This window comes from Dipodascopsis tothii (assembly GCF_038497935.1).
Source record: "Dipodascopsis tothii strain CBS 759.85 unplaced genomic scaffold V1510scaffold_7, whole genome shotgun sequence".
In the NCBI taxonomy this organism is placed as follows: domain Eukaryota; kingdom Fungi; phylum Ascomycota; class Lipomycetes; order Lipomycetales; family Lipomycetaceae; genus Neoaidaea; species Neoaidaea tothii.
The window spans coordinates 216,420-238,195 of NW_027117991.1; the positions used below are offsets into that span (position 1 = coordinate 216,420).

At 54.0% G+C, this 21,776-nt stretch overlaps 6 protein-coding genes and 1 non-coding gene across 7 annotated transcripts; 3 read left to right on the plus strand and 4 right to left on the minus strand.

The window, feature by feature from the left end:
- Window positions 1-56: 56 nt before the first annotated feature.
- V1510DRAFT_428991 (uncharacterized protein) lies at window positions 57-4,320 on the plus strand. Its single transcript, XM_066935298.1, has 17 exons — window positions 57-277; window positions 308-728; window positions 760-988; window positions 1,020-1,121; window positions 1,156-1,321; window positions 1,354-1,525; window positions 1,558-1,618; window positions 1,650-1,843; window positions 1,876-1,916; window positions 1,948-2,068; window positions 2,099-2,186; window positions 2,218-2,307; window positions 2,337-3,571; window positions 3,603-3,711; window positions 3,746-3,786; window positions 3,820-3,920; window positions 3,955-4,320. The coding sequence occupies exons 1-17, from the start codon at window positions 256-258 to the stop codon at window positions 4,143-4,145; spliced, it is 3,384 nt and encodes a 1,127-aa protein (XP_066790308.1). The 5' UTR covers window positions 57-255; the 3' UTR covers window positions 4,146-4,320.
- V1510DRAFT_413189 (uncharacterized protein) lies at window positions 4,166-5,724 on the minus strand. Its single transcript, XM_066933200.1, has 5 exons — window positions 5,030-5,724; window positions 4,854-4,985; window positions 4,711-4,820; window positions 4,603-4,675; window positions 4,166-4,558 (listed from the first exon to the last, which is right to left on the minus strand). Exons 1-5 carry the CDS (start codon window positions 5,490-5,492, stop codon window positions 4,500-4,502), a joined length of 837 nt encoding a protein of 278 aa, XP_066790309.1. The 5' UTR covers window positions 5,493-5,724; the 3' UTR covers window positions 4,166-4,499.
- Window positions 5,725-6,798: 1,074 nt separating this feature from the next.
- On the plus strand, window positions 6,799-8,260 carry V1510DRAFT_312338 (mitochondrial carrier domain-containing protein). The gene is made up of 4 exons (XM_066930746.1): window positions 6,799-7,200; window positions 7,233-7,376; window positions 7,411-7,517; window positions 7,553-8,260. Exons 1-4 carry the CDS (start codon window positions 6,972-6,974, stop codon window positions 8,069-8,071), a joined length of 999 nt encoding a protein of 332 aa, XP_066790310.1. The 5' UTR covers window positions 6,799-6,971; the 3' UTR covers window positions 8,072-8,260.
- Window positions 8,261-9,561: 1,301 nt separating this feature from the next.
- Window positions 9,562-10,736, minus strand: V1510DRAFT_313068 (uncharacterized protein). Its single transcript, XM_066930749.1, has 2 exons — window positions 9,908-10,736; window positions 9,562-9,857 (listed from the first exon to the last, which is right to left on the minus strand). The coding sequence occupies exons 1-2, from the start codon at window positions 10,513-10,515 to the stop codon at window positions 9,701-9,703; spliced, it is 765 nt and encodes a 254-aa protein (XP_066790311.1). The 5' UTR covers window positions 10,516-10,736; the 3' UTR covers window positions 9,562-9,700.
- Window positions 10,737-14,670: 3,934 nt separating this feature from the next.
- On the minus strand, window positions 14,671-16,643 carry V1510DRAFT_406379 (uncharacterized protein; the record flags this gene model as incomplete). Its single annotated transcript, XM_066932375.1, has 4 exons — window positions 14,671-14,994; window positions 15,179-15,191; window positions 15,936-16,244; window positions 16,522-16,643. The coding sequence occupies 4 exons, from the start codon at window positions 16,641-16,643 to the stop codon at window positions 14,671-14,673; spliced, it is 768 nt and encodes a 255-aa protein (XP_066790312.1).
- A 525-nt stretch (window positions 16,644-17,168) lies between these two features.
- V1510DRAFT_t63 lies at window positions 17,169-17,240 on the plus strand. Its single transcript has one exon. It is a non-coding gene; the product is annotated as a tRNA-Arg (tRNA).
- A 612-nt stretch (window positions 17,241-17,852) lies between these two features.
- Window positions 17,853-19,419, minus strand: V1510DRAFT_312395 (uncharacterized protein). Its single transcript, XM_066930748.1, has 2 exons — window positions 18,927-19,419; window positions 17,853-18,878 (listed from the first exon to the last, which is right to left on the minus strand). Exons 1-2 carry the CDS (start codon window positions 19,253-19,255, stop codon window positions 18,008-18,010), a joined length of 1,200 nt encoding a protein of 399 aa, XP_066790313.1. The 5' UTR covers window positions 19,256-19,419; the 3' UTR covers window positions 17,853-18,007.
- Window positions 19,420-21,776: the final 2,357 nt, after the last annotated feature.

A 21,776-nucleotide genomic window follows, 5' to 3' on the forward strand; every position in this document is an offset into this window, starting at 1 on the left:
CGTGCGACCTGCCGCGCGCGTCGCGCGCATGGCTCTGCGTCAACAGCGGCCTATCTCTGGTCCTGGTTGGCGTGGGGCCTAGGGGCGGTGCGGCTAAAGGAGGAGTGTTATGATGGCATATCACAGCGCGTGCATGTATAAAGGGACCCGGGCCGGCCATATCACGGCACAGACAGCGGCCAGACCCCACGGCCGCGACGCTTCCTCGAGGACACCGGCACAGCCGCGCTCGCACGCGCCGCACGCGCCCTCCACATGGCGCGCCGGGGACTAGGCGGTAAGGACGGCCGGGCGCCCGCTGAGCCAGAACCCATAGAGCCCACCAAGTCGTGGAAGCGGCGGCTGGCGAGGAACATCCAGCAGCTCTCGCTGCTCATCCCAGGCAGCCAGAGCAGCAGCATCCTCAACACCTTCGCCGAGCCGGGGCCCGAGTCGTCGCGGCAGTACTCGCACGGGATCGAGATCGCCGGCAACCAGACGTCGGCGCTGCTGCAGTACCAGCTGCAGCTCGACAAGCGCCGCGAGCGGCCCAACGTGCACGAGCGCGCCACGTTTGTGTTCAAGGCCACGCTGTTCGGGCGCATCTACGAGATCGTCGACGCGCTCCTGAACGCGGCGTTCTGCGTGCTGTACGTGTGGAACACGCGCTACGCCAAGAGGCAGGACCGGTACCAGCCGCTGCCGGACCTCCCCAAGCAGCTCGAGCGCGTGCTGGCCAGCCTGATCCTGTACGTGCGACCGCGGCGCGGCTGACCGCAGGATCCTGTACCTGCCGAGGTACTACCTGGTGAACGACGCCGCCAAGTTCGCGGTCCAGCCGTTCAGCCTCGTGACCTGGCTCTCGACGCTCTCGGTGCTGACGGCCGCCGTCGTCGAGCACCTGCCGGGACAGTACATCGAGATGACGTACATGTCGGCGGGCGCGCTGGTGTTCATCTACCCGTTCCGGTTCATCCGGCTGCGGTTCGCGGTCCAGGAGACCCTGAAGGTACGCGGCCGGGGAGCCCGCTGACGGCCAGCCGATGAAGCTCGTCTTCATCCAGATGAGCCCCGTGGCCCGGCAGGCCTCGATGATGGCCAACACCGTGCTGTGTGCGATCTTCACGATCGCCGCCGTCCTGGTACGTGCGTGCCGGCGCCTGCTGACCGGCGAAGCACATTGTCGCGTACAAGGTCGCCATCTACGAGGGCCGCGAGCCGACGTCGACGTACTTCGACGCCTTCTTCTTCACCGCCGTCGGGACCGTCACGGGGATCCGGTCGACCGACGTGCCCGACAACCGGTTCACCAAGATCGTGAACCTGATCGTCATTGCGCTGGGTAGGCCCTCGAGGCGCGCGTGCTGACCGGAGGCGTCCTGTGGCTGCCGCCGAAGTTCACGGGGCTGATCCACGTCATCAACTCGCAGAGCCGCTACGACCGGCCGTACGTGCCGCCGGACGACGGCGGCGCGTACGTGATCATCTCGGGCGAGCCCGAGGTGTCCGAGGAGCAGCTGGCCGACTTCCTCTACGAGTTCCTGCAGTAAGCGCGGGGCGTTCTGGCGCTGACCGCAGCGTGGACCACGGCATCATGCAGTTCATCAACATGAAGGCCACGATCCTGCGCCAGATCGAGGTGCGTTCGTCGCCCGCGGCGCTGACCGCAGCCCGGCCAGGTCCTGCACGACCTGGTCCGCGACCCCGGGCTGGTCACGCGCGTCTCGTGCGTGAAGGGCGCCGTCATCTCCTTCACGTCGCTCAACAAGGTCTCGGCCGAGAAGGCAGACGCCGCGTTCCTGCTGGCGTCCCGGCAGCCGACGGACAGCGAGGAGGAGGCCGATGCCCAGCAGATGATGCGAGCGTACGTCGGCCGTGGTTCTCGCTGACAGCCAGGCTCAGCGTCCGCAAGTACAACAACAGCATCAAGATCTTCGGTAGGCCGCCGGCGGTGCGCGCTGACGGCAGTCGAGGTCCATCTGAGAGAGAGCGTGCCGAACTTCGACTTCCTGGCCGAGTTCGTGATCTGCAAGGACGAGCTCGTCGACGGCCTGATCTCGCAGAGCCTGCTGGTGCCCGGAATCGCGAGGTGAGCTGCGCCGGGGCGAGCTGACGCCAGCCTGCTGGTCATCCTGTCGACGTCGGTGTCGGACGACACGCTGCGGGAGCTCCGGGACAACATCGAGGACCCTGAATACGCCTGGATGGTAGGAGAGCAGCGGTCGCCGCTGACCGCAGGAGGACTACGTGGCGACGCTGTCGCAGGAGTTCTACACGTCGAACTTCCACTCGTCCTTCATCGGGCTGATGTTCATAGAGGCTGTCCAGGTACGTTGGTGCGGACGCCGCTGACCCAGATCGTCCACAAGAACCTCGGCGTCCTGGTCGTCGGCTACGGGCTGGACTCGAAGGACCACATCCGGCGGAGCACGGTGCAGATCTCCATGAACCCGACCTACGTCATTCAGGGGCACGAGGTCTGCGTCGTCATTGCCTCGGACATCTACCAGGCCGACCTGGTCTCGTCCTTCGACGCGAGCAACACGGGCTTCACGGACTTCGCCAGCGACCACAACAGCGAGATATTCACGCCGGCCGACGCCGGCACGGCCGCGTTCGTGCCGGCCGGCGGAAAGAAGAAGGCCAAGGGAAAGAGCAGCCTGATCGAGCTCCAGCAGGGCCTCCAGAAGACGAACGCGGCCGGCCCAGCCGTGCGGGCGGCCGGCCAGCCGAGCGACGGCTCGTCCCTGAAGCCGCCCAAGGCGCGGCTCCAGGACCAGAGCCACTCGCCGCTCAAGGACAAGGCGCCGGCTGGGCAGGGCAGGCGCGCGGAAACGAGCAGCGCTGCCGACGGCAGACACGACAGCGAGCACTTCATCACCGTGCAGCCTCTGGTGATCCCCGTGCCTCTGAAGCGAGTCAACTCGCCGGTCAGGCACTTTGAGAACACGGCCAAGCCGTACTCGCTGGCCTCGTCGGCGAACTCCTCGACCGCGTCGCTTGCGGTGAACATGTCGAACCCCGGGACGCTCTCCCAGAGCCAGATCAACCTGAACATGGACTACTCGCGCGGGCGCAGCCAGTACGACCTGTCGTACCAGGGCCCGGCCTCCAGCATCTCTCAGCACTCGACCAGCGGGCTGAACCCGCAGTCGCCGCAGCTGGCGCATCTGCATGACCACATCCTGATCTGCGACTGCTCGGACGAGCCGTCGCGGAACTTCTCTGTGCTGCTGCAGTCCATCCGCAACTACAGGGACACGAACATCAACAGCAAGCTCGTCGTCATCTTGACCAGGGCCAAGGTGTCTCTGGCCGCGCTCAAGCACCACGACGCGAACATGTCTCCGCCCAAAAACACGCTCGAGAAAGTCATATGCATCGTCGGAGACCCCACGAACCGCGACGATCTGGAGCGGGCCGGCGTCGCGTCCGCGTCGCGGTTCCTGGTGCTCTCCGACTTCAAGAAGTACCCGCACCACGGCAGCTACAAGGGCAACTTCTCAAAGACAATCACGGCAGACGCCAAGGTCCTGCTGGCGGGCCTCAATATCGAATCGATGAACCAAGTCAACGACAGCATGATGGTGATGTAAGGCCGGCGCCGGCTGTTCTGACCGCAGCGAATGTTCACAGCGCGAAACCGTGAAGCTGGTGGGGCAGACGCGGACCATAGCGTGCTCCGACGAGCATGTGAAGCCGTTTTTGCGCCCGAGCTTCATGTCTGGCAACGTACGTGGCTGCACCGGAGGCGTTCTGACCACAGACTGTTTGCCCGAGCGACGTGGACCTCTTGACGTCTCAATGGTAGGGCGCGGGGCGCCACCGGCTGACCGCCAGCTTCTACAATCCGTTCATTCTCCAGATCTTCCGTACGTTTTTGATCAACGACGAGGGCAACTCGCAGATCGCTCTCGAGCCCATCAGCGCGGAATTCCACGGTACGTCTCTGGGCGCCAGGCCTGACACCGCCAGGCACCACATACGCGTCTCTGGTCTCGCGCATTCTGTCGTCCGCAGCGTGCTCCGACTTTGGCATACCCATCGGCCTGCGGCGCCTGATATACTTCAAAGGCCAGCCGCTGAGGTACGTCACCGTCAACCTGCCCGGCCATACCAGGCTGAGGGACGGCGACGCCGTGTATGTGCTGCGGACGTCGTCGTGACGCGCACCCGTGGTGGCCAAGTTATCTAGAGCAATTTATTATTCCGAACCACAATAGTAATCATAAATACTATAACGAGATCAAAATTTGGTCATAAGTTTACCAAGAAACAGGGCACTACAAACGTCCAACACTGGATGTAGCGAATCTGTTGATAACAAAACAACTTTTGTAAGCAATTGTCGCCGATAAGTTGGATAATTAGTGATAGCAGCCGGGTGTAGCTCTCTATGCGATGAAGACGTGGGGCGGTGGGCGTGCCGAATAGCAGACTGTGTAGCGATCGAGGATCGGCCGGTGTCACTGCATCGCTCGGCATCTGGTAACCAGAGTGTGGAGGGCTGTGCGGGAGACCTAGACCTCGGGCGATGCGGAGTTTGCGAGCGAGAGCCAGGTGTTCCAGAGCACGCCCAGTGCTGAGGTTAGCAGAGCTTCGCGGGCGCGCGGTTGGACTTATCTGTTGACAGAAACGGGACCTGGTACTGCAGAGGCACCAGCCGGAAGTTGAAGATCTGCACGGCGGGCCAAAGCTGCTGTCAGTCGGCTGGTCTGTGCAGGCACGTACCATGAAGTTCTGCTTCAGCGTGGGGATGTAGAGCGTCGACATCTTGCGGTAGAGAGTCTTGTTGGAGCCGCCCTCGGCAAAGTTGATGAATGCAAAGAAGGCGGCCAGAGCTGGCGTCAGCGCCTGCTTGCGCCCGCACTTACTCAGCGGAGTGAACACCAGCTGATCGGCCAGGACACGGCACAGCACCGGGAGGGCGACGCTCGTCGGGGTCATCGGGATCCAGACCTCGAGGAAGATGAGCCACCTGAGCAGGAAAAACGAGAGCAGGAGTCCTGTTGTCAGCACTGGCGGCGCAAATTTGCCTGGTTTGTCTCACCCCAGCACGAGAAGCGCACCATGCGCTCCAGACGGAGGGTGGCCGGCGGATAGCCGACCGTAGCCGCCGAGCTCGACGGCCCGGCCTTCTCGGATCCGTACACGCCAAGCGAGCTGGACCGGCGAGAGATGTTCACGTTCTCAATGACCGTGGACACGGTCTGGGCGAGAAGATCGGCCAGGCCGTACAGCAGGATGTTGGAGACCATGGTCAGCACCAGCGGCGACGACTGGAAGACCAGCGGGAAGAGGAACGCCAGGCGGACCAGCATGACCAGGAAAGCGGCGATCACGACCACGTTTAGCAGCGGCACATACGAGATGTGTCTGGTCGAGAGCTCCCGGTGGATTTTCTGCAGCGGCGGAGGCATGTTGTGCATGGTCAGCGCCCGCTTGCTCGGATTGAACGTGGAGGTGCCTGCCGGTACGGTGTGAGAGGGCAGAAAAAATGAAGACGAGGTCATTGTGAATCTGTGTTTTGTGCCCGGTCTATCAAACAGGTTTTGCCGACAAGTTGGAACAAGTCGACCTCGGGGCTTTGGGCGTTTTCGACTTCACCCGATCCAAGAGCTGGCTGTGTACACCGTGGGCTTGCGGATGGCAAAGCTTTATAGCAATGGTGCTGTTCTGTAATCGAAAGATTTCATGTAAATCTTGCTGCGCGCTGCGGCGTCGTGACGACGCCGCCGCCTGGCTTGTTGTGGTGGTATCAGCCACCGCGGTGCAGTCAACCGCGTAACTCACTTACTGTTTTTGTCTAAATTATTTCCTTGTTTGTAACTAGTGGTTTTGGTAGGCAAAGTTGGGCCGTTGTCGACTCGACGCACGCCGACAGTGTTAAAGTATAAATAGGCGATTTGTGCAGACATAGGTCATAAACAACCAAAGCACATAGCCTTATGCGTATTGTCGCAGCATTAAGCGCATGCACGACTGCATAGATTGTGGCTTGTGTTGCGTTGTCTAACTGCAAGAATACTACGGCTCGTTGGCATAGGTCGTGACGAGCGATTGACAGATCCAAAGTTGACAGACGAAGCGCCAAGCTCGTACGCAAACGTACTCTAAACTGAGCAACCGGCTTCGTCTGGACTCGCGGCGTCTGTGGCGGCCGTAGTGGGTTCTTTGGACGGGACAACTTTCGCCCATGCTTTGTGACTTTTTGGCTTTAGTGGTGCCATTAGCGTGTACAAGCTGCGCTCACGCCGCACGCTATGCGGCGCTCGTCCCAACCGCATTGCTTGGGTCCCGGCCTGCGAATAACATATGTAGGGCCCGGGAGCTTTGACCAAAGCTTTGGTAAGCGAAGAGGATCTGTTTGTTTCATCCTGGCCTGGCTCCGGCTGTCTACGCGAGGATAAACAGCGTCCACGCCGCTCCCAGTGCGCGGCGACAGCTCACTGTAGCCGCCGGGCTGCTCGGTGGAATGGCCGTGCGGCTCAGCCGCCGTGCGGGCACGCTGCTCCGACAAATAGAGAGACGGGCAGCAGGCGCTTTTGAAGTGGCGGAGCGAGCCGCACACAACGCGGCGCGCGACGATTTGTCGTTGATGACTAAGCTACCGCTCGTCCCGAACCTACTTTTTCGCATCCTGTAAGCTCCGAGCCAGCATTACCAGTTTTCAAATCGCCGTACGGAACGGCAGCACATCAAAAGTTCTCAGGCGGCTGCGGCATAGCATGCGCGAGAGCTTTTAGAGTCCGGGCCATCTGCTGACGGTTCTCACATCGACCGTCGCGGCCCTTCCAGACGGTGTGCTGGGTTGGCTATCGGCGTTGTGGACAAGATTGTCTCGTTCTCGGTGGGTTATAGCCGGTGTTTCATCGACCGATGCGATACCACTGTTCCCTCGGACCATAAGTCTTTGACCGGCACAACCTTCAGCGCAAGTGGATTATCGGCCGAGCCGAACCGCTCAGCTGAGGACAGAGATCAGCCAGCACATGGCGCCCTCCACGTCCACGCTGGGGAAATCTCCATCTGCAACCAATTTGGAGAAGCGTATAGCCGAGCTGAGCGATTCAGCTGTATATGCTATCGCCGGTGCGTCGGCGGGTGTGATATCGGGTGTGGTCGTGTGCCCACTAGACGTCGTGAAGACCAAGCTGCAGGCGCAAGGCGGCTTCTCGCAACACGGCATTATTTCCGAGCATTACTACAACGGTCTTAGAGGTAAGCTTGCTCGGGGATTCCACTGACCGAAGGCACAATATCGACCATATGGCGCACGGAGGGCTTCAAGGGATTTTACCGTGGAGTCGTGCCAATTGTGTTGGGCTACCTGCCAACCTGGATGGTATACTTCACGATCTACGAAGAGGCCAAGCGGCTACTCGGACAAAACAAAGGTATGGCGGCACCCGGGCCCTGACTAAGAGCCAGTGTTCCAGGATCATCCGTCTGTTGCGCATATAGTGGCCGCGCTTTGCGCAGGCTCCGCCTCCACAACAGTCACAAATCCGATCTGGGTCGTCAAGACCAGACTGATGGTAAGCAAATCTCAAAGATCTGGGCTGACAGGAAGACCCAAAGCCCGCACACGTCATGGCACTATTCGGGAACCTGGGACGCGTTCCACCAAATGTTTCGCAAGGAGGGCCTTGGATCGTTTTACGCCGGCCTGGCACCCGCTCTACTGGGTCTCACTCATGTGGCGGTCCAGTTTCCTCTATACGAGGAGTTCAAGTCATTGCTCGTCCCGACACCAGAGTCGAATCCATCCGAAAGCCACAAGGTTGGTGGTATCATTCTGGCTTCGAGCATGTCCAAAATGTTGGCCTCTGTCGCGACCTACCCTCATGAAGTCATCCGCACGCGAATGCAGATTCAAAAAGGCCTCCCCAGCAACGGCATAGTGCGCTACAAGGGCATCGTTCATACATTCAAGGTTTTGCTGCACGAAGAGGGCTGGCGCGTGTTTTATTCGGGTCTGGGAACGAATCTTGTCCGCACCGTCCCGGCCAGCGCAGTCACCCTCATCACCTACGAAGTCATTGTCGAGCACTTGACTGATATCAAGAAGAAGCAGTCTGTGCTCGAATAGGCTGGTGCATTCGACTTCTTTTGGTCCAGGCAACAACTTTTTGTTTACTTCATTCGTTCCAGCGCATACATAATTCGATATAGCTTTCTAGCATTCCCGGACACGGAGTATCCATCCTATATATAAACAAATGGGTATTATTGTTCTCATTGTAAACTAAATGCGTCAAGTGTATTGAGCCAGTGTGCGTACATTTACAATAGACGGTCACTGAAGTGCCTTGTCATGAATTTTCTCATTAGACTAATTTTTGCACCGTACTTCATTTTCATAGCAATTTTTTATGTACGTTAATGAAAATAATGAATGATTAACACCGTATAGAGCTCCCTTGCTCATATGCTTATGTGGAGTGAAAGGGGCCAGATCATTTCACAATGAGCTCCGTCTACGTCATTAGCTACTTGAAGTCATTTCGGTGTATAATGCACCCTGCTGTATACCTACCTTTTTGTCTAACGGGGGTCTCTGTGACTTTCTCCGAATCTCGTTCCAAAGTGCGAACGACATCTGAACTGTCAGAGGGTACGCGTAGACCCAGGCACTTACACCCAAAATCAACAGGCCGGGAAAAATGTATTGCTGACAAGTCAGTTACACTTCTCACAGTCGCAATTGCTTAATCCAGCAAGCTCGCGCATGCAGTTGTGCCTGTATGCCCACAAACCTTCTTTGGGCCCAGTACATGAAGGTATGGGTTCCCTTGGTACTTGTTTGGATTTCGTTTAGACATGGGGGATGAAGAGAATGCAATGCTTACTGAATATTGCAGTATTACTTTCACGTGACATTCGGTGATCACCGACGGTCCTGTGGGGAAAACTCAACTCGAATCAACTCTCCCGTTTCTAAATGCTAAATTATGATCCACTCTCCGGATCCGCACGCGTATTGGGGCTACTCCGCTTTTTTTATAACCAAATCATTCATTGTGTATTATACATTAACAAATACCATGTATCTCTCTACTTGGTACTTTATTCCCTCGCCAGAAAGCAAGGCTCTGGTAGACGCCTGCAGATGCTGATGTTGCTGTCTAGTTTATAGGTAATATAATTTATATTGTAATCTTTTGTAAACCTTCTTACGAAGATATGAATACAGCATTGTTTCAACACCTGCAAAGTATACAAACTACCAAAACAATAGTTGCTCGATTGCAATCGGACAGTCTCTACAGTCTGTGAGAGCCGATTAATCCCAAAAAACCAAAAAATTATCATGGAAGATACAAACAAAACTGTTAAAAAGTTGACACAAAACTTAAGCCGACAGACATTGTACAAGTGACGATAGCTAAACGCCTTAACCCTACCCAAAAAACTATCGAACAGATAATAGTGACAAAACATGATAAACGACCAAACGAACAATTTCAAGCAGATAAACTATATGTAACAGGCCAGCGGGGCATCATAGTCATTCGTTCAAGATGTCAAAACGTCCAAAATTAAAACCAGGCATGACAGGTCCGGTAGATATCATTACGGCAAATTGATGCCGGGTGATATGCATGCACACACCGGATTAGATCGCTGATGCAGAATGAGCCTGCAGATCTTCGCAAAGCTTCAGCTTTGTGAGAAGACATCGCAGTGTATGAGTGTAAAAAGAGTCGCGACGATTAGTTCAGCGCTTGGTGTTTTCGCCAACGGCGACACCGCCGCCGCAGTAGAGGCAAGTGTAGCGACCAGCAGACTGAGTGGACTTCATAGTCATCCACTCGCCCTTAGCAGGGATCCGGCCACAGGATGACGACAGGCAGCGAGCTCCAGTCTTCTTGTATCTGAGTAGCATTTAGCATATGCCTTCAACACAGCATCAAAAATTAAGTACCTTAATCCACAGGAGTTGCATAATTGGCCAGCCTCCACAGACCAGGAAGGTCTCCAGCAGGGCGACTGATCCGAGCCACAGGAGATGCACCGGCGACCGGTGTGATTCGCGGACAACGACGTCGTAGGCACCTTGTTGACGCTAGTAGGCGAGGGCGAAACGGAAGGAGAAGGGGTACGGAGACCAGTGTTCAACGGATCCGGCTTGGCCTTAACCTGAACCTTCGTAGGCGAGTGAACCGAGTGAGAGTGCGAGTTGGAAGTATGCTTCGATCCGGTCGTCGGCTTCTTGGAGTACGGCTTCGTAGAACGATCGAACTTGTAGGAGTGATTGCGGCGAATCCACGACTCCACCTGCGGACGCCACGACTCGCGGGGGGCAGTATCGGGATAGAGCAAGGAGGCCAGGTAGCTAGGGAAGGGATACTCGGTCTCATTCTCGTCAGAGGAAAGAGCCTCTTCGCTGTTGGGGGTGACGAGGCCGTTGTCCAGCGTCTCCTCTTCTTCCTCAACATGCTTCTTGTCACATCGAGGCGAAAGTGGTTCGAAGCAAATGTCGTCAATTGACGGATTGGGCGAAGGCAGCCCAGAGCACTCAATAGCCTGCATGGCGGGTCGTTCGAAAATCAAGGAGAAAGCTAGTAGGAGACAGGTGACTGGTACTACTACAGTACCATACGCACGACAGCAATATCAATGTGAATTATGATTGATCAATTAGATCTTGACTGCCAGTGGCTATTCAGCTCAAAGGTCTGGCAATGATATTATAATGTATAACCCGTGGAGTGATCCAGTGGAGAAAATGATGGTGGGATCGGCTGAGTATATATATTCTGCTTTGTTTATATCTCAGTATCTCCTGTGTGGAAACCGGATAATGGAAATTGGCGGCGCGATGAGAAACTCACGGTGCCCAAGCCTGACGATATTGGTGTCACAAGAACTGTATAAGATTAATTCAAAGTCAATACATCAAAATCTAAAATTACATTTTATTGTAAGATTTGGATAGGAAAAGATGCAATTGAGCCAGAGCGAATTATTGTAGTTACTTCGTTTCGAGTTTGGATCCAACTACGCCGTCGGGTATATCTTTTACATTGTTACTCCATTGGGTCATAGCCAACTCTGTGCACAAAACAGGCGTAAACCAGCATCCATCATGCAGTGCCGGCAAAGCCCAGAGCGAAGTAATCGTAAACATGTGTAATGAAGATGTAATAGGATAGCGACGTCCGCTGTCGATGTATAGGTTAGGACAAATATGTAAGTTTAGAGGACCAGTACAGTCGTATCAAAATTAGATTCTACCACAGCCTATACTGTCACATTGTATTGAGAAGGCCCGTATATGCCGTAAAAAATACTCAAGTGCTCGTGGTATCAGAGTTCAAGTAATAGCGGCAAAGAGGCGGTACAACTTTGTCTAGATCTTAATATATTTTAATATTGGACGAGGTAGCGTGTCCGCAGTGGTCAGGACAGGATGAAGTGGTGTAGTAAGTATACGGTAGGCGGTACGAGGGGTACCAATGTTGGCGGCAGCGCGGACCCAGAGACTACATTGTGACGCAAACAGAGTTTGGGTTTCGGACCATAGATAAGGTATCGGGCAGCCGCGGAATGGCGCGGCGGTCTACTGGGTACGGGGATTCTGGGTACGGGCATCGGCGGGCGGTACGGACGATACACCAGATGTGCTGGCGCCTACGCTCTAGTACACTATAGGACTAACTCAGGCATACTCTTGCACAGGACGATAAGTATGTGCAACAGTACCAGACTAAGGTCAAATGTCCATTTACACATGCTCGACACCTCTGATCCAGCGCCACTACAAACAACTCTGCAGCCGCGTTTCTCAAATCAAGGGAGGCGACACCTGGCACGTCGGATCACGGAGGTGGGAGCGTTGTCACATCGAAATCGATCATGGTAAGTGGTATCGATTCTAGCGATTCGCGTGTAGAAATCTAGAACGTAGCAGTAATAGAGGGGCTATTCGGAATACGCGTGCCGGACCCGTGCCGGACTGGATCGGACCCGCTCCGGACCTGCATAAATCTTATAATGGCCCGTGGCAGACGCAGCATCGGTGTTTGCGCACCTGCCGGTGGTAAAACGCTACGCCACATTACTCTTCCCTATTGGCGCTCACGTATCTCGGCTTCACCGCTCCAGCGGTTATTCCGTCCAGGCGTGGCGGTATCCGCAAAGCTATCCAATCTTCGCAATTGATCCCTCAGTATGAAGTCTAGTGTAGATCTTGAACAGGTCCTTTAAAGTATAGAGGTGAGTTCAGACCAATTGATCCACAACTAGGCTCTTGAGCTCTGCCAATGTGCTGGCGAGCTGTAGCCCATGGGTCAGCATACCATACCATAGAACGAGACGCATTCAACCGGGTATTCTTATTATGGCTAGTGTGCTACTTTCCTGTATCAAGTTTCTGCTTGCGGTTAGAAAATAGAGTTTATATACAACCTACCATCGAGTGAATGCCGTCCGTGACACTGCATCAAATCAATACCTTTGATCCCAATGCTCTACCGTAAAACAAGAAGTATAGCTCATGTAGCCTGGGTCTCAACTGGGCCATTTTACCTGGCTCGAGTCTTGAGCAGATGTAGCGACTGTAGATCCACGTCTAGCGACCAGCTATCTTGATCTCTGTTGTTGCCCAGTTTACATACTTCCATGAATGTAATAGCTACCATACTTCACTACTCCGGTCAACTTTAATTCCCCGCTAACCCAGTATTGGAGTCAAGTCTAACCGCGGAGCGCCATAATGATTAGCTTTCCTTTATTCCTATATGGGGTAACTGTGGCGCATTCAAGATACTGCAATGCCCGACCGAGGCCTGTTAACTCCCGAGGGTCGCGGTAAAGCGTCTCTCCGTTTTTACGAGTTTCATGGAATCCACCAACTATCAGACCGTTCAATTAGCGCAGAGCAATGATTGGTCAATTCAGCAACCTCTCCATATCAATACGTTTGCCGCGCACTGGCTTGTGGATTCGCCAGGGCTCAATTCGTCTTCCCAGATGATCTCTCTTTCAATTACAATCTAAGTCCGGCAATTCCAACTGCATCTTGTTGTCGTCGTCTTCTTGAAGCACTCATGGATTATCTAGAACATAAATCATACGGGATCAATCCAGATCATCTACCGCAGGTTGCTTTCAATTGATGATAAATATTACGGCCTCTCAGATTACATAAATCTTAAATTCTTAGCCGGCCGCTGTAAGGTAAAATATGGTCCATACTAGGCTTAGTCTAATTGGTCTTGTTTACATGGTGCGGAGCTGTGAGCGTCTCGACCGGCTGGGAGATGCTACCATAAACGGTTAGCATACATTTATGCATCAAAGCAATGATATGGACACCGTGATCGGGCGACTGAGTGTATTTACGCCGCGATCGCTTCCAGCCCTAGGCGTTGAAGTCGATGATCTCGCAACTATGTAGCCGTAAACTGGACGTTTTTACCTTCGTTGCAAAAGCTACCTTGAGCCCAGTCCATCTGCAACGAATCGCATAGTACGAGCAAGCTGCAAGGCCTACTTGGGTGCGATGATATGCTGATAACATGGCCAGCTCGGTGCTCAGTTCGCAGTGATTGCGGACATGATGACTAGGACTCACTACCAGAATGGCTGTGACTAGTCGAAAGTCGAAACTAGATAATAAGGTCACGCGCCATTTGGCTGTTCGTAGTCTGCATGTCAACGTGACTGGACCACTGAGCGATCCGAGCAGCGCGGATTGCGGAGGATCCGGTCCTGGCGACAGCGGGCGCATACCAGGTGAAGCGTTGGCGTAGTTTGGTTACGCACTGGGAGCCCTATAGCACCGGCGGCACTGTCCTAGCGTTCAACTTCATACAAAGTGATGCTCCCGGATCTCGCCTGCTTCTATGGTCACATCTGAAGATCACGTCGGTTCTTATTACGAGACGCGTAGCGACTTCATTGTTGACTCACACGTAAGCGCAGTCCGGACTGACCTCAGAGCAATGTGTTGAAAGCATCTATAACGTCACAGTACGTTCCGTCTGGAAAACCCGGTCACTGCCCACCTGAACTATTGAGATCTGTGCGGCAAACAACATATCATAGACGTTGGTAGACGTCGTGAACTGAACCGCTCGAATGGCGAGCGTTACATAGCGCCGGCCGCCGACGGCCAAATGCGCCACACCGCGATCCGATCAATGTCATGAAGACTACGGACCTTTCTGGAGGTTAATTCATGTCATGTAGGTCACTGCTTGGGAAGGCTGTGCGTCAACCTTACTTGGTAGGACCACCGGGAGCATGCAGATGCACTTATGCTTCCTTGTCGCCTCTACGGTTAGCGTCTCTGTGCTGGCTTGTACCGATCTCTTGGTCAAATCTCTCCAATAAAATATAGCTTATATCAACGCTCGTACGCTCGAGCAGTAGAGTAGGCTGAGTACGGGTAGCCGCGGCCGGACCGGTCGCCAGCTCATCAGAATGTGTAATACGTAATTTTTTGTAATTAACGATCCCGTGTTGACAAAGCCCTCTACGTGGTTTCAGATCTGTAGCCTTGCCAGAGTGACAAATCGCGTAGGAACAGTGGTGTAGTATCTGTGTACTCCTCATTGCATTTGTGCTCTTTGATCCAGCAGTCTTTCAAATCAATTGTCTTGAGAGAGGTCCAATCTTCAATAATGCATTCATGCACAAGTCTCTGGAGTCTTGATGAAATATGGGACCAGCTACTGTCGTCTAGCCATGCCAGGAAGCATATGGACTTCTATGCTTGCATATTTCAGTCATTGGTATAGCTCTCAAATTGTAAGCACTCAATGTTCCGGCCTTCAACAGCAGTGAACTGGCAATCCTGTCGCGCCGTCTGTAGCATATCGCAAGGGAAGGCTGGACTGGTCCCCATTCGTGTTCGAGGGTAGCGGGTACACAGCCACTGCGGAGTACCGACCGCCACTGGGTCCGCGGGTCCACACTAAGCGCGGACTCGTGGACTTTGATACAGCCAATATGTCGTACCCGACCGTACCAATTACGAACGCATACTTGATGACGGCGTATGAGCTAGTGTAAGTTTTATTAATTATTGCGTCCACCACACGTCGTTATGGCTACACATGCGTCGAAATATGTTCTGATCGCTTATGGACCTCAAGCCTGATACTCTGAGTAAACTGGATTAAATGCAGCTGCACCAATGACGGAGTTGTCGACAAAGCCCACAGGACGGACGGCCCAGAGATTATACCTTACCGGTATCCCTAGATCATAGGAACGACGTGGTCTCCTAGCGCGTGCACTCTGGGCCCGGATCATCACGATTCCTTCGGCGATATTAGACCAAATATTATGATCTACTCATTATTTGAGCTGCTTGGAACGTGTTGATCAGTAGACCCGTCCGATCTCATGCCCAGGTTGCCACATATTGTTTCAAAGAGAGCATATCCATTCCGTCATCTTCGATTCCAATGTAGCTGACGTAGAGCTGCATAGCACAACGTGACACTTCCTGTCGATCCCGCCGCAGGTTTCAGACCACCACACAGAGGGCCCGCAATGCACGAAGGTAACCGGCCACGCCGCACCTTAGCCAGCTGTTGTTCCTGATCGGCACTAGTATGCACTAGTGTACAATTGGCCCACTACTACAAACCATTGCGCTCAATCTGCCGGAATTTATCGGGAAAATACGTAGACGGTTCTTTGGATTGCACGGCACAGTCTCAATGTACGAATATCCCCTCAGACTTGAATCAATTGACTAAAAATTCGGATCATGACTGAAGATCGCTGGTGTTGGTCTGTTATCCCAAAGATCAAGTAAATTGCACGTATGATTGTTCGTTGATTCGGGGATCAAAGTTACGGGCGGCAATTGCCACCATCGCCACCTGGGCAAATACTTGGGCCAGAACCAGGTACCGCTAGCTCTTGACCCCAGCCAGGTCATGCTGGCGTGGCCAGGCGGCACCAGGCACATTTTGGACATACGCCTTCATTACCCGGAGACCTTGCCGGCCGGCGTGCGCTCGCCGCGGGCGGCCGTCGGAACTAGCGATATCGGGCCGTTCTCCACATTCACTAGTACTACGCTAATACCTCCAAGCCTGGACTCTGGTGCTGCACCGGCGATACCCAATTGTAGCTGCTGGAGCGCAGGTGCATACTCGCTTGTTGTGCCGGCGGAAGCGACGTCGCATGGGCCGACGGGTGTTCGGAACAGATAATGCCGACACCCACACTCCACAATCACGCAAAAATCGAGGACGCTGATGGAAGCTGCACTGAAAGACCCTCTCCGGCCACATTGACTATCGGAAACAGTAGATTTGCTCACGCCCACTTGTGATCCGTAAGCTCTCGCTCATCAAGCTTCGCCAGCATGCGGATCATGTGAAGAGTAAGGCCCGCTGTAGACGCTGATGGTACAAGGCTATAGAATTCTAAAACGCCAAAATTCGTATAGGCATAGAATAGAGTACGAGTATTAGCGCACTGCTGTCAGCCGCCGCTCATATCGTCCGTATCTTGATATCCGGTATCAACTACATATGCTATCTCATACTACATATGTCATATTCAGCTTACATGCATTGAAGGTCCACACAAGGTTGCGTCGATAAGACCGCTTGCCACTCTGGCCTTGCGAGCACGCTCAGAGGACTATCGCTGAATGCTTGTTGTTGGATCGCGCTGGAAGAAATCTGCATTTCGTGCCTACCTGATGTGTCTGTCCGATGCAGAGTGTATTAGCCACCAGACTGTAAGAGGAAGTCGTATCTCCTTCCACTATAGTGAAAGTGCCTCAACGACACCGCTTCTCTGGATCTGTCCCTCCATCCTTTCAAGACGATTCCGTGTGGTGAATCGCGCTTCGAATTGATATTGATAGCGCGTATTGAGCCACTAAAACAGCTACAGTTTCAGTAAACCTCCAGGCTTTCGTATCTCGAGCACCTGACCTGTGCTCGCTCAGGCTGACCAGTAAGTTTTGATGTAACATGCTTCGCATGTCCCCTTCTCTAAAGGCGGCTCACGACTCGACTACAGCTCAAGACCAAGACGTCATATCGATCTGTTGTAATTTGAGCACGTAAGATTCAGGTGAATTCTGACACGATATCTCCCATGATCTTATAATTATCGCCAACAGGTACATGTGCCATCTTATCAAGGCAATGGCATTGAATACGTTCATGGCTCTATATACGCCAAAAGTTGGGATTTTCCAATTAGCCCCTATGGCGTAATGGTAACGCGTCAGACTTCTAATCTGAAGATTGTGGGTTCGAGCCCCACTGGGGGTGTGTTGACACAACACCCTTGTCTTTTTTTTCTTAAGAGAAAAATTTTTCAGTGCCTGTGCTCCTTCCTTTTTTAGTTAAAGCACACCCTCAAGTATTATTTGATATATATTATATTGTCATCAGAAACCACATACATTAGACATTAAAACGTTATACCGAGAGATGCAGTAAATAGGTGCTATTTGATGTATCGATAAATCGATAATGGTCCAAATAGATTGCTAAATAATCTTGCTAGATTCTTCCCGTTCCCTCAAATTTATCAGGCTGTAATGCTTGCGTCTAGGTAAACAGTTCCAGTCAAAATCCACTCTGTACCCATCGTATGCTCCCATATTCCATGTGATAGGATACCCGGCGATACACTTTGGACAAGAAGCTAAGATCAGAATCACAAACGCGAACAAAACAAATGATACAATACAGCATGTAGCGTCATAAAGTAAAACAGCAGCCATTAAAACGTAAATTCATATGCAGATTTTATAAATATTTTCGATGAGCCACCTGGAGCAAAGAAGATCCAGAGTATCATCGAGTGCTTTCAGAGTCCAATTCCTCTTTAGTCGTTCGATTCCAAAATCGAGAAGTCTGGACGCATGATCGAAAACACCCCAAAATACCGCGTCAGCCAAAAAAAAGTAAAGACATTGGAGTGGGGAGATATTCAGGCACTGGAACGTTGCCCTCTCTATGGAGAGGCGTTCGAAAGACTAAATGTGCTTCAGAAGAAGACTTTCAACCTTTGGTTGGCTAAAAGTTGGGACTTAAACCCTGTTGATGACTTCCTTCTCATCAGCCAGAGTCTCAATTTCCCAGTCAGAGGCAGGGTTGTCGATCGGCGAGATGTTTCCAGACTCAACAGACGAAGAAGTACCCATAGCCCATTCCTCATCGTCGGCGTTGAAGTCACGCGTAAGGCGAGCCTTCGTCGTCGGCAGAAAACCGAGCTCAATGTAATCGTAAGCCCACCGGGTGTCCTTGTCGTTCTGGATCTTCGGCAAGAAGTTACGCTTGGCAATGAAAAAGCACGACGCAGCAAGAATGGCACCTCCAATAAGATCAACAAAGTAGTGGTGGGTGAGGTACATGGTACTCCACCAGATCCACAGGACGTATCCGAGCAGGAAGGGAGTCATGCGAGGGAACGCGTGCGAAAGGAAGAGAACCTCGGTTACCGCGCATCCGGAGTGAAGCGAGGGGAAAGCGCCAAAGACCAGAGGAGACGCGGTGAATGACGAAGTGTACAGATCCAGGCCCAGAATCTGGTCCACGCGGGAGAGACCGCCCGGCGAGCCGGACATGCTGTAGTTCGCAGGCGATAGTCCGTACATGTTCTCGTACCACGGCGGGGAGTTCGGGAAGAGAAGCTGGATGACTACGCCAGTCAAGTTCATGTAACCGAACGTTCTGGCGAAGACAGGCAGGGTACCCGGTGGCGAGAAAAGGAACAGAATGATCGAGCACACGAAAGGCGCACCAAAGTGGATCAGACCGTACGGGATCCACGCCAGAATGTCGAAGAACGAATTGGTGTGCGCAGCCAGCACATTGCTGAGATTGCCGCCGTAGAGGATGGTCTCGAGCGAAGGCAGGACGCGAACCCAGATGGATGGACGCCATTCAGCGGGGATAAACCTGGTCGTTAGAACCCACACTCACTCGCAAGCGCGCAGGGATACTTACTGGCATGCATAGTAGAGGATGAGCCACGTCGCAATCGGAATGAACGGGAAAAAGAACTGCGACGTCACGGGCAGCAGCAGCGCGAGCGCCAAGAGCGACATCAACGAGAGCTTAAACCAGACACCAGGCGCCGTCACAACAAAGAACACAAAGCATGCTATGCTGAACGACAACAGGTACTGAAGGTCGTATGCGTTCCATTTGTGCTTCTGGACCTTCTTGAGCGTCTTGTTGATGCTGAAGGACGTCTCAAGACGGGCAATGGTCTGTTGCGGAACGTCCAATCCAAACATGCGCACAATTTTGCGCCTCAGCAGAGCGGACACCATGGCTGAAAATGTGCCGGGACGCGGTGATTAGACTGAGCCAGATTTATGAAACGGCAGGCAGCCGCTATGTAGGCGTAGGTGCGAAAGTGCCGCCTCAACTGAAATCTGGGCACTTGACCAACCGAGACACCCGAGTCCCCGGTGGACCCTGTTCAGAAAACGACTTGACCGCGCGGCGACTGTCCGCGCTCGTCAACGTCGGCTTTCCGGTGTGCGGAGCCGATCCTGGAGGTAGGACCCGCCTGTTGAAATCCGTGTGCTTGTTTTCAACAAGACGACTTCTCCTCACGGAAAAGAATCGAGGTCGCTTATCTTCGGAACCCCGGCCGCTACCTTTCTGACGACTTTCCGGATGGGAATGCAAAAAAATATTTGTTGGAGGCCACTATAAGTAGTGTCGGCCGACAAATATTAGGTATATTATTGTGTTGCAAGGCGGATGGTCCTAGTGATATATATTGGAACTGAAAATGACAAAAAAAACACAAAAAGATGGTGTGTGCGTGTGGATTTGCTACATTATGGACGGATGAGGTGGACAAGCCCAAATAACAAAGAGTCAATACGGTATAGTAGGAAAACAGAAAAGAAGGCGGCTGTAAATGCACACATTTGGCAATGTTATAGCACATCTATGCAAACTTTGGGTGGTTACGTTAATCAGTCCCGGGTTGGCAACTCCGCTGGGTCCGGCGCCGGTCACAAAGCCACTGAACCACCAGCCGAGGTAGCTGTGTGATCGGTGACCACCGCCACGGAACGCCAACCGGCGCGATGGCGGGTCATCGGCAGCGACAGGGACGTAATAATGATTGGCGTACTAGTCTAGTCTAGTCCTCTGGGCGGAGCTACAAAGCGCCGAGTTCCGGCGACGTGCGGACCGCCGGCCATAAGCCCTGGTAGCGCGAGGTGGCAAGCACCGGGCCGCCGTCTGGCCGGCGCTGTAGAGGCGAGTGGCGCCAGCCTTTTGCAATATTCCAAGTACTGTGGCGCCGCGCCAAAACGGCAAGTCGGGACGAGCAGGGTGCGGCCACGCGCAAACTCTGCACGCGACGACAGGCACGGCAGCGCGTCACGAGGGATCGCGTAGGACAGGCACGGCCGCTGAGTCGGCGTTGAGGCTGTGCGGCCGCTCAATATAGCCGACCTGCACTGCCCGCGGTCGAGGCTGAGCACCCAAGCAGGCTGGGCAGAGGCTGGGTGGCCCTCACGCCCTGGGCCAGGCCACGCCTTACGTCTGTGGCAGCCCGCATTATCTGATTGAGGGACAGCCGATACGTCCGTGCCGCGGACCCGGCGGTCCGGCCGGGCCGCGGACCCATGCTACTCTCTGGCCCAGGGGCTGCCCCGGAGAATTGAGTTGCTGATTGCCGCCCCAACAATGCAGCCTGCATCTAGCGGTCTGCTCATCGTCATGCATAAAACATTCCCACGGACGAACAGCCAGCGGGTTGATCCCGGCCAGACACCGCTGCCTGACGTATCAAATTTTGCAGATTCACAGGGATCATGGAGCGACTAGAAGCGTGCTATGAGGCAATATGTGCCCGATGAGGTTAGGTCCATGAGCCTACACCATGACATAAACCCGACACTCGCCGCGCTAGCTCTCGGATCGCCTTATGCCCGGCCTCCCGCCACTATCCAGCCTCTATCTTGATAGACCCTAGACGGTTGGCTGGCGGCCGTACCCCATACTCATGTGCGGGTGCTGTAGTCGCATCTCGGCAAGCACTCGCGAGGACGCGCGGCCGGCTCCCAATCTACGGGTAGATAAAGCGGGCGAGTTCCGGCCAGGCGCGATGCGCGTGCAGCGTGCACACGACGTTTACAACCCAAACGCTCGCTAACACCGGCGATTTCCCACAACCGCCGTGCGGCCATGGGTCCCACACGCTCGAGGCACCGCCCGCGCTCGCCAGCGCGGTATCTCGAGCGCGCACGACAGCGACCGGCGCCAGCCGCTGGATCTTAGCGCTTGAATTGTGGGTCTCGTTGTAGGTTCCGTGGCGCCAAGGTGGGCCCGGTAACGCTAGCTTTCTGCCCCTCAAGTTGGTGATAAGAGGGCTCAGCACGTGAGATCCTGCTGACCTTCGCTACACGCTGAGTGGCACGCCCATTGTTGATAGAGGGCTGAAACTGCTCGGCGGCCGAGTGATCCGTAGATACGCGTGCGGAGTCACTGAGACAGACGTGCATTAGGCCCAGGGTTGCGTGTGAGGCCCGAATCAAGCCCGTGAACTGTCAATTGCCGCCAGTGGGCTTAACTACAGGTTTCGAACAGGTTTCGAACAGGTTTTGGCCTAACGGTCACGCCCACGATGCTCGCCCGGCCGCTCCACGTTCGACCGCCACACCGTTCGGAGAATTTACAGATTGGAATGACGTCGTAGCCCTGAGATAGCCACCATGGCTGAGGTATATTTTTATATAGAGCATGCTATGCCGACTACTGTATTCTATGATGATCGTACTCCTGTGCGAATATTCTTGAAACCGACGAAAGGAATGTGTGAGTTGA

Bases quoted from the DNA above. Each gene is read 5' to 3' on its own strand.
- V1510DRAFT_428991 (XM_066935298.1), top strand. From the start codon at position 256: ATGGCGCGCCGGGGACTAGGCG. The intron at 729-759 runs GTACGTGCGACC...GGCTGACCGCAG, and splicing joins GTGCTGGCCAGCCTGATCCT to GATCCTGTACCTGCCGAGGT. The intron at 1,917-1,947 runs GTAGGCCGCCGG...CGCTGACGGCAG, and splicing joins CAACAGCATCAAGATCTTCG to TCGAGGTCCATCTGAGAGAG.
- V1510DRAFT_413189 (XM_066933200.1), bottom strand. From the start codon at position 5,492: ATGACCTCGTCTTCATTTTTTCTGCCCTCTCACACCGTACCGGCAGGC. The intron at 4,821-4,853 runs GTAAGTGCGGGC...CGCTGACGCCAG, and splicing joins GCTGGTGTTCACTCCGCTGA to CTCTGGCCGCCTTCTTTGCA. The intron at 4,559-4,602 runs ATAAGTCCAACC...TAACCTCAGCAC, and splicing joins GGTCCCGTTTCTGTCAACAG to TGGGCGTGCTCTGGAACACC.
- V1510DRAFT_312338 (XM_066930746.1), top strand. From the start codon at position 6,972: ATGGCGCCCTCCACGTCCACGCTGGGGAAATCTCCATCTGCAACCAAT. The intron at 7,201-7,232 runs GTAAGCTTGCTC...CACTGACCGAAG, and splicing joins TTACTACAACGGTCTTAGAG to GCACAATATCGACCATATGG. The intron at 7,377-7,410 runs GTATGGCGGCAC...ACTAAGAGCCAG, and splicing joins GCTACTCGGACAAAACAAAG to TGTTCCAGGATCATCCGTCT.
- V1510DRAFT_313068 (XM_066930749.1), bottom strand. From the start codon at position 10,515: ATGCAGGCTATTGAGTGCTCTGGGCTGCCTTCGCCCAATCCGTCAATT. The intron at 9,858-9,907 runs GTACTTAATTTT...AATGCTACTCAG, and splicing joins TGCAACTCCTGTGGATTAAG to ATACAAGAAGACTGGAGCTC.
- V1510DRAFT_312395 (XM_066930748.1), bottom strand. From the start codon at position 19,255: ATGGTGTCCGCTCTGCTGAGGCGCAAAATTGTGCGCATGTTTGGATTG. The intron at 18,879-18,926 runs GTAAGTATCCCT...TCTAACGACCAG, and splicing joins ATCCTCTACTATGCATGCCA to GTTTATCCCCGCTGAATGGC.